At 39.4% G+C, this 14,450-nt stretch overlaps 1 protein-coding gene across 1 annotated transcript; it reads right to left on the reverse strand.

Annotated features, from left to right (window-relative positions):
• Positions 1–3,325: 3,325 nt before the first annotated feature.
• Positions 3,326–7,467, reverse strand: LOC139725300 (histone H3.3A). The gene is made up of 3 exons (XM_071636389.1): positions 7,382–7,467; positions 5,128–5,419; positions 3,326–4,604 (listed from the first exon to the last, which is right to left on the reverse strand). The coding sequence occupies exons 2-3, from the start codon at positions 5,407–5,409 to the stop codon at positions 4,476–4,478; spliced, it is 411 nt and encodes a 136-aa protein (XP_071492490.1). The 5' UTR covers positions 5,410–5,419; positions 7,382–7,467; the 3' UTR covers positions 3,326–4,475.
• Positions 7,468–14,450: the final 6,983 nt, after the last annotated feature.

Here is a 14,450-nt window from a genome sequence, read left to right on the forward strand (position 1 = left end):
ATGATGAAATTCAGTTTTGGAAGGACTGAAATATCCAAAAACAAAGCAATCCTAATAACAGTCGGGTCCCACCTTTTATCATCAGGATTGCTCAGTTTCGGATATCTCGGCCATTTCAAGGCCAATTTTCATCAAATTAACGTGAAACTCCTCTTGGAATTACATGCTCTTTCATATTTCATAAGAGGTTTCTCATTATCACACACACATGTACACGCACACACACAGACAGACACAAAGTTAAAAACCTGAAGTTGGGTTTCAACCATAACTATACAATCCCTTTTAAGGGGAAATTGGCTGCTAAGTTGTCACATGATCTGACAAAGTTTTGTTTTAATTTTTTTTTTTAATAAATGTGATGCATGTAAATGTATTTTTGTGCATGAACCAATGAGCATGCTACGAGTTCATGACACCATCAATCTGCATGTGTAGAGATATGACAATCAGCACTGTTCTGTGAAAACATGAGGACCTGCTGTTTTGTTGTTCATGTGATTTCATTCATTTTAAAGTAAACATGGTGTGGAATTACCTGTACACTGAATGCCTAAAAGACAGCAAGGGAGGGAGAATTGCAAATGTATGTGTGCAAGACAAAGCCAAGCAAACGAGCTATACATGTACATGTATTTCTGTATAGATGTGTGGAAAATGTCTTCAACAAGTGAGGTGAAGTTTGCACAGTAAACAATCAATGCACCTTATTTTTTTTTTCTTTTAATGAAGCACATACTGTACCACATATTGTATTTGTCCAGTCCTGTGTTCAGAGTAAAATACATGTACAGTGTATGTAGTGTAATACAATGTACGGTATATGATGTACTGTGGGTAGTACAGGAGGGTTTACAAACACACAGACATGCGCAGTGTACATGTACAGTGGAAACTCGATATAACGAGATGGTCGGGACCGAGTCATTTTCCTCGTTATAGCCGATATCTCGTTATATCAGTAGGCATAAAAGAAGGCATAAAATAATGACATTAATTTGCACATGTGGGACTACCCATCATATTTCAATCAATACTGAAAACTTGATATTGTGTGTGAGGGAATTACTCACCTTTATGGGTAAGAAGACGTTTTTGCCAAGGAAATCCAATATCAAGAATGTGTTTCTTATTAATTGTAGATGTTTGAATTTGTAAATTTATATAGCTTGCGATTGTATCAAGATCGTCTGTGGATTGGTATGTGCATGGTTATCGTATGGGTGTGTGTTGTGTGGAAAGCTTGAATAATATATGGTATGCACAATGCTGTGTGTGTATGTGACACATTCTGTATGTACATTATGACTGCGTGTGTGTGAAGACGGGGAATTCCCTAAGTAGAAGGCCAATCACAGCATCAGATTGCCTCACACCTGCTAAACGTCATGATGATGTCATGTATACATATGGCCGTCCCACCATATTTTCTGCATGTATCAGTGTGCGTGCACACACACACTTCACACGTACATCATGCAGTGCTAGCTGGAGTGCATTGAAGAAAATGATTATGTGTGTACAAGACAGTTTTTGGCGCATCAAGCTTTACAATCTCGGAAGATGATAGCACGGGCGAAGTAAAGCTTTACCGAAGGCATTTTGCTTTACCTCGCTATAGCAGGTTTGATTTACTATGTTTTTCTTTGTTTGGAAGTCACAAAATTTATCTCGTTACAGCAGTTATTTCGTTATAGCCGATCTCGCTATAAGAGTAGCATTTTACATAGACTTGTGTGGAAGGAAATTTGGGACCGAGAAAATTTCCTCGTTATAACCGATATCTCGTTATAGCAGTGTTCGTTATACCGAGTTTCCCCTGTACTACGGTATGCACATGCCTCAACATGATCATTACTACAGTAATGGATTGGTTCCTGTACATTCTACGACTGTATCAAGTCTGCATAATGTACAGATTGTATAAAACAGAGGGAACAACACTGTACATGTACTACATCACATTGACAATTAGTGTACTATACGGTGTACTTCTACTCGAGACATGGCTCATTTGCATGTACACTGTACACAGAGAATGTTTGGCATAGTTACGCGCATAAATGCCTATTGATTAGAAGCCAGTTTTGACTTATGTACTATGTCCTGTGAATAGCTCAGTTGAAAACTTTCTCAGGTTTCATGCGTAAGTACATTTTATTCTTCAAGTTCAAAGGTCATTTTGTAATTCGCACTGTACAGGTGTACTTTTGTATCTGTCCATTGTATTCATTATTGTACATGTAGGCCTATTCATATTAGAGGAATGCATGACAGGTGGTTGCACATGTACATCCAGTACATGTACGGCTGTACATGTTGTCTAGAATTTGAGGAAATATGTAGGCAACATTTGCAATTTCAAAGTCAAAACATGCGATGCATGCACTAACTGTACTGTAAAATTGTATCTTGTGATTGATCTGAATACAATGTACCAGTTAGATGAATCAATCCACTTCATCCACATACAGAGGCATCATCCAGAAGCAAAAATATTAACTGTAGCAAAAACATCCATCACAGTTGCTTTTAGCACTACCCACAGATTGGTTTATGTTTGTACATGTACACAAAAAATCTAGTAACATGCATTTAGGTCCACTTTCCTGCCACTTGCATCACACAACACCGTTTTCACTTCACACCGATGTACTGATGCATGTACACTACATCGGTATGAAGTGGAAACAGACATCAAAACACACTACAAGCAACACCAAAAAGAACCAGTTTTTTTGTCACATGTACAGTATGTCTATTGCAGTCATAGTTGGGGGGCTACAGCGTGTCTAAAAAGTTGATTTATGCCCTGACATTACAATGCAACCGACTCATTTCATAGCCAAAAGAATAATCTTTTCTCCATATTTTGGAAGCCCCCTAGTTATGGCCAACATACACTATAGAGTTTGTGTTTTAAAACTGAATACAGCTGTACATGTACAAGTGTATGTCTATTACAAAGACATCTTAGACCAGCATCATTTATGTTGAAAGTGAAAGATGAAACATGGTGTAGCAACACAGTGTAAATACACGGTGTATGTGTCACTCTTTGGATGTGAGCTTTGTGGTTACCCTGGTGTACACCTACATGTATTTGAGCTGTACAATGTACTTGTGGTGTTAGTTTAGATCTACACACATCACACCAACAGCAGCAATTTTAAATTGAATGAACTCTGTGTGCATGGAGTGTCAACTGGTGCAGAAAAAACAAACAAAAACACAGCACTGTACACACTGTCTAAAGTCCCACATCACACACTCGCACTCGGGACATCACTTTGCATACTACACCACGACATAACGCTTAGGGCACATGCACACAGAACCATTTCGGTTTCTATACCCCAAGTTTATTACACATAAAACACGAATCAAGGACATAGGTTACATTATTTGTTCCATCATTCCCCCTCCCCCCATAGGCATTGATAACTGTGTATGATAAAAAATTACCTGGTCCCTCCCCCCTTTAACTGTTGCATGTTTGACTCCAAATGTTCTGTGTATAACTTAGCTTTCATTTACCATTACATAGCTTCTAAATATATCAGAGGTAGTTTAGGTCTTCACTTTTCAGTTTGGTACATCCCCCCTGAAACAAAAACAAGTCTTCCCAATTAGGTGTTTGAATTAACTATTTCTGCAGTATTTATACGTGGACGTGTAACAGTACATGTTTTAAGTTTACTTGGGGTTAACTTAAAATCCTGCAGTAAAAATATTTACAAGATCAAACTTTCACTAATAAAAACGTGGGAGTTGATTTGCAGGTTTTATAAAGACATGAATATATAGACAAAGTAACACAAGTCATTTACTAGTTTGTAATATAACCAATCACTGACACTCCACCATACAAGTCTGAATATAAGTTATGTGCTACGAAGAAGAAAACAAACAAAACATACAAAATTTTCTGAGGCTACAACTCCCACCCCCCTTCCTGATTGGGTAAAATGTACAGATTTGCAATCACTGCACACACTGAAGTTGAACATTACAGTTCTTGAAGGGTGTTCAGTCACAAAATAACAATGGAAAAGACAGGCCTGGTGTTTCTGAAAGTTTTGTAGACTTGCGCATATTGCATTTGAAAACCATGCTGCAAGAAAGAACAAAAAAAAATAGAAGAAAAGGTATTGTATACAAAAACTTTACTGGCATGGAAGTGTGCCAAATCTTCGACTTGTGTGACTGAACATCCTCCACAAGAATGCACACCCAATGTATGAAGATTGTAAAAATAGTTCAGATGCAGCTCAAAGTGTGAAGTTACTCTAAGGTCCTGAAAAGGTCTTTCTCCGGAATTGTTGCCAGCATGTTTCCATCTCCGTCTGCTGTAGCTTTTTCACATATTCGTTAAAAAACTTGGAGGTAGGGACCCAGCCCACAGCCCATTCTAGTGCCAGCTACTATTTTTTGTTTTGTACAGGTTCACATAAAATGACACCACACAATCCGGTTTATGCTCGTTCTCCGCGGATTCTCCTGGCCAGTTGAATGTCTTTCGGCATGATGGTCACTCTCTTAGCATGGATGGCGCACAGGTTGGTGTCCTCGAACAGACCAACAAGGTATGCTTCGCTGGCCTCCTGCATATCATTTGTAATGAAAGAACAGAAAAACTTTTGTTCAAAACTGAAAAAAAAAACCAAAACAAAACAAAAACAAAAACTGGCCAGCCACGGTTTAAGTTTGGGGTGAATGTTTGTTCCAACAACAAATCTACAGCTGGGATACTGGATAAAACAAAGACAAAACCAAAAATGTATGTTCTGAAGACATCAGAGCAAAGATTCATCAATACCTTAGCAAAGAAGCACAAATGATTACATAATGACCAACCAGAAAATCAAATTCAATGTAATTAATGTGAGCAATGCTCCTTAGCTGCAGCATAGGTGTCAACAGGAAGTTTTAGAGGGCAATTACCCCTAAGACACTTCAGGTTGTCACCACTAATTCATACTAATAAAATCTTTCATTGACCTTGGTCATTTTTCCCCCTGTCAAATGGGTCATTAAAGATAGCTTTATGAATAGAAACCTAAAAAGAAGAAGAAAAAAAAAAATGTTGATGACTCCAAGGAGGACTCCATGCAAACATTAAATTACCTGAAGAGCCCCAATGGCAGCACTCTGGAATCTCAACTCAGTCTTGAAGTCCTGGGCAATCTCACGCACCAGGCGCTGGAATGGCAGTTTTCGGATCAGCAGCTCTGTGCTCTTTTGGTAGCGCCTGATCTCTCGGAGGGCGACGGTTCCAGGCCTGTAACGATGGGGCTTCTTGACACCTCCGGTGGATGGGGCGCTCTTCCTGGCTGCCTTGGTGGCCAGCTGCTTACGGGGAGCCTTCCCTCCAGTTGACTTTCGGGCAGTCTGCTTTGTACGGGCCATTGCTTAGTCTCTGAAAAATAGCAATAACAATGGAAGTTTAATTAAAGGTGAACAATCATTTCCTGGCAAAAAAAAATACCTAAGAATATTTGCATAAGGATGAATGTTTGGATATGATCGTTAGTATGGCAGTACTAGCCTTGATGACTGTACTTGGCTGTTGTGGGCCATGACAATAGCATAACTCAGTCTTGCTCAATTTCAACAAATAGACCCGTTTACGGTGGGAAAAATCATTTTGATGTAACCACACATAAATCAAAATGTGGAACCAAACATGAGGCTGGCACAAGACAACTTTTGTTGATGTAAAGATGTAAAGGCAAGTAGACCCTATCTTACTGTAGAGATTATGGGAGAGAGAGTAAAAAAAAAAAAAATCATGTACGAAGAGCGCACCTATGACATTCAAAGGAATGTGCGAAAGGAAAGTTATTGCCGGTTGTGGCTCGACAAGGCAGTGTAAACGGACGAAAATGCACGGCTGAGTCACTGTAACAGAGGTCCTACATCTCATCATACATAGAACTCTACGGCTTTACATGTAGGCACTGCCTAGCACATAAAGAGGGCAGTCAAATTTTGGATGATGGCCAAATATGTTTGGAACATCAGGCAGATATTTGGAGAGACTTTGAAAAAAAAAAATCAATTTATATTTTTGGGGTTCAGCACAAGGATTTGTTCATCATGCGGACAGTTTAAATTGGGTCAATTGTGTGTGAGTTGGCAATTCTGTGTGAGGAAATCACATGCCAGTGAGCAAGTCATGTGACAAGGGATTATGGGAAGGTGTCCACCACATTGACACTGTAGTTGTACATTGAAATGGACACCCCTCTCTTTGAAGAAGCACTGCACGTAAAGAACGAACATTCACGCACGAGACTACACGCAATGGTTTTGTATTCTTCACTGCACTGGGGATTTGAAGATGTCCAAATATTTACCCGATAAAAACAAGATCAACAACAAAACAATGAATGATACCATAAATAAGATTATAAATCATTAAATGCAACGACACTAACTCAGGTCAATCAAATTACGCTGAGCCAGGTCGTGAGCAATAGAAATTCAATTTATATAACATAGGCAACAAATTAGAAAGGGTCTAACATTTTGTTAGTGTTTGAATCACACATTCCTTCACCACGCACAAAGAAAAAAAAAAAAAGGCCCAATTTCACAAGGCCAGCATTTTTACAAGGGAAAATCTTTTCCTACAACTCTACGAGCATTTAGAACCCTATTTCTACGTTCTAGATTCTATCCAGGTTTAACTTTTGTAGTTGGCATTGTATTTTTGTAGTTTGCTGTAAATTTATGTAGGCAGCCTTCACAGTACCACACTGCCGCGCCGCAGCATGTTCTATTCGACAGGCGCGCTAGAAACGGATGGTGCCATGGCATGTGTTTAACGGCTTCTGGCGCGCTCTTACGCTTATTAGTTATGGCTGCCATTAGTTATATATAGGGGAGTACGTCTTACATACAAAAGATCTAACGTTACATTTCACAAGACAAAAGAAAATCTTTTAGATGCTCACAAAAACATTGTCTACATCCAACGGATAGGATCTTAAATTACACATGCAGAGAGAAGTCCCTGACCTGACCATCGTGAAATCTGAGTGCATTAATAAGTTGACGTTTTCACTGGACTCGCCTAGCTTCGTAGCCTTCCAGTTCCACACGTACCGCGCCGCGCCACCGCACGTTCTGTTAGACAGGCGCGCTAGCTAGAAACGGACGGAGCTTGTTTCAACTGTTTCTAGCGCGCTTTTCAGCATTTCATTGTTGTGTCCCACTTCGGCGATATTCACGACAAAAGGAGTTAATTATAGGCGAATACTTATTCGAAATTAGTAAAATTCACATAAACAGGAGTTATATATATCTACTTTAACTGATAACGGCTTAAAAATTAGTCCACGACGTAAAGTAGCCGTGAAAATACAATTTTACTCACTTTCTACCGGTCTCACAATGTTCACTTGGCGAGTGGCTCACACTGGGTAACTTGCAAGCGCGGAATAAACACAGTCAGCGTGCATATAGATCGGCAATCCCCTCTACTAAAAATAGTTTGGCAGCCAGTAGGTAATGAGTTGGGGGTTACCATTGGTCTGTCCGGGATGTTGCAATAACGAAATGTTTGATAGGCTACTGTCTTCACGCATACTTGGATCTGATTGGTCAAACATATCACATTTTGATTGGATGTTATGGTACGATATCTTCGCCTCAATTGGACAATTTTCTCGGCTACTCATTGGCTATTACAATGTGCGCTGGATCCACCGAAATGCCCAAGATTCGCCTATGGGACTTACGTGTATTAGGCGATCGGGCTCTTGAACGCGCGATTCGCAAGGATATCGTCTGCTAAAGAATTTTAGGTGTCAAGAATTAGGATTTTGCTAATTGTTATGCAAGAAACAGGCGCGTATGATACGATCAAGAGTAAAAGACATTTGTGAGGATGTTCAGAAACAAGCAAAGGCTTAGACCTATACTGTAGTCATCCTCAGTGTCCTGATATCATGTAGTGCTGATGGTGACTTATGGTACACTTTAACACTATACAAGTCCACCTTCATAGACATGCAGATTGAGTGAGTGCAGCAATAACATCATTTGGGGAAATTCAGACAATCCGTTTATCTTTTACTGGAAGAGTGTGTGTGATTACTGATGTCACATGCGTAGAACTACTCTCTAAAAAAAAAGAATCGAGCGAAAATGTTCACTCTTGAAGGAGTGACAGACAAGAATGAATTTAGAGTGAAATTGGAGTGAATTTTTAGTGAAAATGTTCATTTTCACTTAGAGTGACCTCAGGGATCACTCCAAGATTTTTTTAAGAGTACATGTATAAAACAAAAATATGTGGAGAATTTCACAAAATTTTACTATTGAAAAAAGTGCACGTTTCCTCGACTTGTTACTGACGTACGTTAGGGTAATGGTTTCTCCATGCCTCCTGAAGGGGGGGGGGGGGGGGAGGGGGGGGGGGACCCGGAGGTCAAGAGTTCTTTTGTTATGGGAGTATGAAATACGTTTAAATTTCTTTATATTGTTGTACACAATATGTGACATAATATCTAGTCTTCTCATCCAGCAGTGACTGAGCAGAAACTGCAAAAATTAATAAGTTTTGAATGCCAATGTCCGATCGATTTTCCTCAAACTCTTATACGATGTGGTAACTAAGTTAATATTGCTGCATTTCAGTCAATTCACATGTCTATGATGGTGTTCTATAAAACAATGAAAAGGAGAAAAAACAAAATTCCCCTTGTCGACTCAAATTCGCATAGGGCCCTATTTACGAGAAAAGCCCTACCCCATATAGGATCTTTGAATGAATTATTGAAAGTGGCATTCTTCAGTACCATGCCAAAACTACAAATTGTCACTAGACCTACTTTTCTTGTTGTTGTTGTTGTTGTTTTTTTTTTTTTGGGGGGGGGGGTGGTTGGGGGGGGGGGTGGGGTGGGGTGGTAGTCATAACAGTGCCTGGGTTATAACCTGGTCCATGCAGTCGGGGATACGGAGAGTCATGCTTACCGTATGCTGCTGAATCGGTTTCGTAACCATGCAGGGAGGTGCTTCCTCTCACCTCCCTATAAGCTGTTCTGAGGGATCGAGGAGAAGAAACAAGAATCTCCCTTTTAGTCCATGGGCCAAGACCCGAAAAATGGGTTATTGGTATTGCACCTGAGGTGGCAAAACCATTTTGGTGTCATTTTGTTTGTCGGACATAGATATGCTATAATATCAAGCTATGATAGCATTTCCAAATGAGTAGCTTAGTCATAACATGGACCTACAACGAACGTTGTAGGTCCATGGTCATAATGAATGAATTTTTAACCAATTTGGTCTCGTTTTTATATCCCTATACTTCTGAATAGAAACTAGCCGCTATACAAAGAAGAGCACTGCCTTCTGTATGTCCACAAGCAGGGGCGTCACCAGCTTTTTTTTTTTTTTTTTTCAAGGGGGGTGCGTTTGACACTAAATATGTAACGAGATTTTTTGGACAGACATTATTTTGGACTATAGGAAGCTCTCAATCCCTAGATTTTTACTGTTTTTTGAGGGAAACCAAGCGGGGAAAGGGCACCGCGCGGAGTATAGCTAGGATTTCATCTTGGGGGGGGGGGGGGGGGTGTTAGTATGCGAGGGAGTGAGCAAGGGGGGGGGGGGTGTGGAAGTGCCTGTTGCCCCCCCCCCCTCCTCCCACGTGAGAACTTTTTGCATTTTGATCAGTTGTGAATGGTGCAATTAATTTGATGCATGCTTTTTGCGTGTTTTTATCGACATGAAACAGTCCCACTTGTTTAAGGTAGCAGTACATTTTGATGGAAATTGTTGTTGAACAATGTGCCTATAAACTATATCATTTCAATAAACTTCTTGTATTGATTCTTACACTGATGTCATGAACGCGACCGAGCCCGAGCAAGCGGAGCGAGCGAGGGGGGAGGGTGTGGGAGGTGGCCAACCCCAGCTCCCACGGTTAGAACTGAAATTGCATTTTGATGTTGTAAATGGTGCAATTTGATGCATGTTTTGCTTGTTTTATCGACTTGAAACAGTCCCACTTGTTTAAGGTAGCAGTATATTTTGATGTAGATTATTATTGAACAATTTGGCTATAAAATAGTATCATCCAAATAAACTTCCTGTTTTAATATTATTTACACTGAATATCATGAACGCGGCCAAGCAAGAGCGAGAGGAGTGAGCGAGGGGGAGGATGTGGGATGTGTGTCCCCCTCCCACGGTGAGCACTTTTTGCATTTTGATGTTGTATAAAATAGTGCAATTTGATGCAAGTTTTTTTTGCGTGTTTTATCGACTTGAAACAGTCCCACTTGTTTAAGGTATCAGTACATTTTGAAGTAAATTGTTATTGAACAATTTGCCTATAAATGGTATAATTTAAATAAACTTCTCGTGATAATTCTTACACTGATGTCATGAACGCGACCGAGCCCGAGCAAGCGGAACGAGCAAGGGGGGAGGTTGTGGGAGGGGGTTGTCCCCCCTATTAATGGATTATGGAATGACGGTGTGAAACAACAAATTGTGAATGACAAATTCCTGGCAGCAATATCAGGAGAATGGCATAACGACTACGTGCGAGCGAGCGGAGCGGGCGAGCTTGAAAATGTTGACGTATTTTTACAGTCCAAAAACTGCCGTTTGTAGCCATATTTTTTTTTTGCTTTGGAAATTAAGGGGGGGGGGCGCACCGGGCGCATCTGCTGGCAATTACTGGCAGCAACATCTGGGGGGCATTTCATGAAGCGTTTTATCAGACATTTCGTCTCACAAAATGTTAAAAGCTACCGAAATCCTTCAATTGCATCTGATTGGTTGAGAGCAAATTAGTCTGACAAGTTGTCGGACAAAAATGCTTCATGAAATGCCCCCCTGGTGAATGGCATAACAAAGGACAAGTTCACCTTCAGAGACATGTGTATGGGTTGAGTGAATGCAGCAATATTAGTAGAACACATTAATGAGAGGTTGAGGAAAATCGGACAATCCGTTAAATAAAAGTTATGAATTTTTGAAGTTTCTGCTTAGTCACGGCTGGATGAGAAGACTACTATAGCTTGTGATGTCATATGAGTACAACTATATAAAGAAATTATAAAGAAAATTCAAGATATTCTCACTTTTCTCACATAATAAAAGAACACTCGACTTCTCTCTTTCAGAAGTCAGGGGGAACAATATTACCCCTAACATAAGTCAGTGCAAGTCGAAGAATGTGCACTTTATTCAAAAAGTCAAGTTTGGTGAAATTCTCTTTTTATTTTCCTTATATCGTTGTACGCATGTGACATCATACACTGTAGTAGTCTTCTCCTCCAGCAGTGATTGCACAGATATTTTAAAAATTCATAACTTTTGAACGGATTGTCAGATTTTCTTCAAACTTTCACTGATGTGTTCTACTAATATTGTTGCCTTCACCCAATCCACATGTATATAATCATAAAGGTGAACTTGTCCTTTAAATGCGTGCGAGCGAAGAGAGCGAGCTTGAAAATTTTGACATTTTACAGTCCAAAAACTGCCATTTGGAGCCATATTTTTTTCGCTTTGGAAATAAAGGGGGAGGGGCGCAAAGGACGCAACTGCGGCAATTACTAGCAGCAACATTAGGAGAATTGCATAACAATAATTAAATGCTAGCGAGCGGAGCGAGCGAGCTTGAAAATTTTGACATTTTACAGTAAAAAAAAAAACCCTGCCGTTTGTAGCTATATTTTTTTTTTTTGCTTTGGAAATTAAGGGGGGGGGGACGCACCGGGTGCAACTGCAGACAATTACTGGCAGTAACATCAGAATAATTGCATAGATAAAGATTAAATGCAAGCGAGCTTGAAAATGTTGACATTTTACGGTCCAAAAACTGCCGTTTGTAGCCATATCTTTTTGCTTTGGAAATTAAGGGGGGGGGGGGGCGCACCGGGCGCATCTGCTGGCAATTACTGGCATTAACATCAGGTGAATGGCATAAAATTCTTGCGAGCGAAGAGAGCGAGCTTGAAAATTTTGACATTTTACAGTAAAAAAAAAACCTGCCGTTTGTAGCTATATTTTTTTCGCTTTGGAAATTAAGGGGGGGGGGGACGCACCGTGTGAGGCCGTGTCGGGTGCAACTGCTGACAATTACTGGCAGTTTACATCAGAATAATTGCATTAGATTAAATGCAAGCGAGCTTGAAAATGTTGACATTACTCATTATGATAATGTAGTAGATCTTTCCCCATAGCTATTGCGTTTCTCAATTTCTTGATTAAAATCAATTCAACAATCATCCCCAGGGGCGTCGTTCAATTTTGATGATGGGGATGGGAGAGATGGAAGATATGTGCGAGAGAGCGGAGCGGCCAAGAGGAGGAGTTAAAGGACAAGTCCACCTTCATCTACATAAGGATTGAGAGAATGCAGCATAGTAGAACACATCAGTGAAAGTTTGAGGAAAATTTGACAATCCGTTCAAAAGTTACGAATATTTTAAGTACCTGCGCAGTCACTGCTGGAAGAGAAGACTACTAAAATGTTTATATGATGTCACATGCGTACAACTGTATAAGGAAAATAAAAAGAGAATTTCACAAAACTTTACTTTTTGAATAAAGTGCACATTTCTTCGACTTGCTACTGACGTATGTTAAGGGTAATATCATTCCCCCTGCCTTCTGAAAGAGAAAAGTCGAGTGTTCTTTTGTTTTGCGAGAAAAATGGAAATATGTTGAATTTTCTTTATTCTTTCTTTATATCGTTGTACTCATGTGACATCACAAGCTATAGTAGTCTTTTCATCCAGCCGTTAATGAGCAGAAACTTCAAAACTTCATAACTTTTTAACGGATTGTCCGATTTTGCTCAAACTCTCACTGATGTGTTCTACTAATATTGCTGCATTCACTCAACCCACATGTCTATGAAGGTGAACTTGTTCTTTAAAGGGAACTGGAGGGGCAGGGGCGTCGATCCGTTCTCACGATTGGGGGGTGGGGGGACTTGCAGTTGGTATATCTGTGCGAGGGAGCAGAGTGACCGAGGAAGATTTTGTTTTTTCAGACCTGAGGTTCAGTGATCTGGTTCACACTTTAGGTGAAATTTGGGATTTTTTTTCCATAAGAAAGTACGAAAAAGAAATATTCACAGATAATTGAAAAAGTAAGAAAAGAGAAATATTCGTATTGAATGAATCAATCGTGGTATCTCAGCCCATGTTCCGTGTGCAACTACAGGCCTATTAAATGATACACGGAAGTTATCAGGAGAAGGGGGTGTGAGAGGGGGTAGCCCCCTTCCACACGACGGAGCTTTTCCATTTTTAGGATTGACACACCGCCGGCGCTACGTTTTCAAAAGTGTGTGTGTGTGTGTGGGGGGGGGGGGGGTGGGGGTGGCACTTCTGGGTTTCATGAGCAAACAAACAAAAAAGAAATAAAAGAAAAGGCCTTTTACGCAACTTCTGGTGCCACCTCCGGGTTTCTTCAGCTGACAAGCAAAAAGAACAAAAAAAGAACCAAAAAAAAAAATAAATAATAGAAGGATCTGATGCGCACTTTTGTGGAATTTCAGAAATTGTCAATCCCCAGGTGTGCAGAGTCTAAATCAGTAGATGAGAACCGAGCGGGGGAAAGATAGATTTCATAAATCCCGTAAACTGCTAAGGGTATTTTTGGCATTTTTAGTTAAAGGGCCACACAGATATTTTGGAAATTATTGAAAAGCATTATATTTCTAGTTTTTATGTGATATTATATGTCATTTTGAAGAGGATAGATTGAAAATTTGAATTAAAAAAGTAAGTTCCAATAAATTTCAAATACAATTTTCATATTCTATGCAAAAAACAAATTTTCATATTGAAAAATACCATAATTGTAAAAAAAATATGAAAGTGAATATGAAAATTATGATATATTTCAAACTTTCCTGTATGGTTTTCCAAATTTAATACCTAACTTTGTACATTCGTATGTTAGGACACTGATACAAAAAATTCAGGTGTTCATCACTTTTTACTGCTGAGATATTTGCATAATTGTGAGTCATGTAATCAATGTCCGTATAGTCCCATATATTGATTTTACCGTGGTACTCTGTTCAAAAACGCTTATTTTGGCATCTATTTTGGCTATAAGATTTCACTTTTATGATAACATTATTTTTTCTGCTTTGGTTTTTTTTAAAACTAAATGTGTTTGAGTGAAATAGCATTAGTTTTCACTTAAATACTTGTCCTTAATAACAAAATGACATAAAATGTAGCTCGGGGCCACTGACGTGGCTTTCAGCAGTTTAAGGGATTTAAAGAGGATGGGGGAACTTTTAAATTTATTAGAATAAAAATGATAGATCTGATACACATTAAAAAATGAATCATTTGGAAATCTGTCAATCTAAATGTGAACTAAGTCTTGGGGCAGTTTTCGATCAAAAAAAGCAAAACAACTTTCCTCATTTCAGTAATTATTGGGGAAGAAAAATG

The sequence above is a fragment of the Diadema antillarum genome, unplaced genomic scaffold, assembly GCF_040938485.1.
Source record: "Diadema antillarum isolate AM-2024a unplaced genomic scaffold, OU_Dant_1.0 seq00000031_RagTag, whole genome shotgun sequence".
NCBI classification, from domain to species: domain Eukaryota; kingdom Metazoa; phylum Echinodermata; class Echinoidea; order Diadematoida; family Diadematidae; genus Diadema; species Diadema antillarum.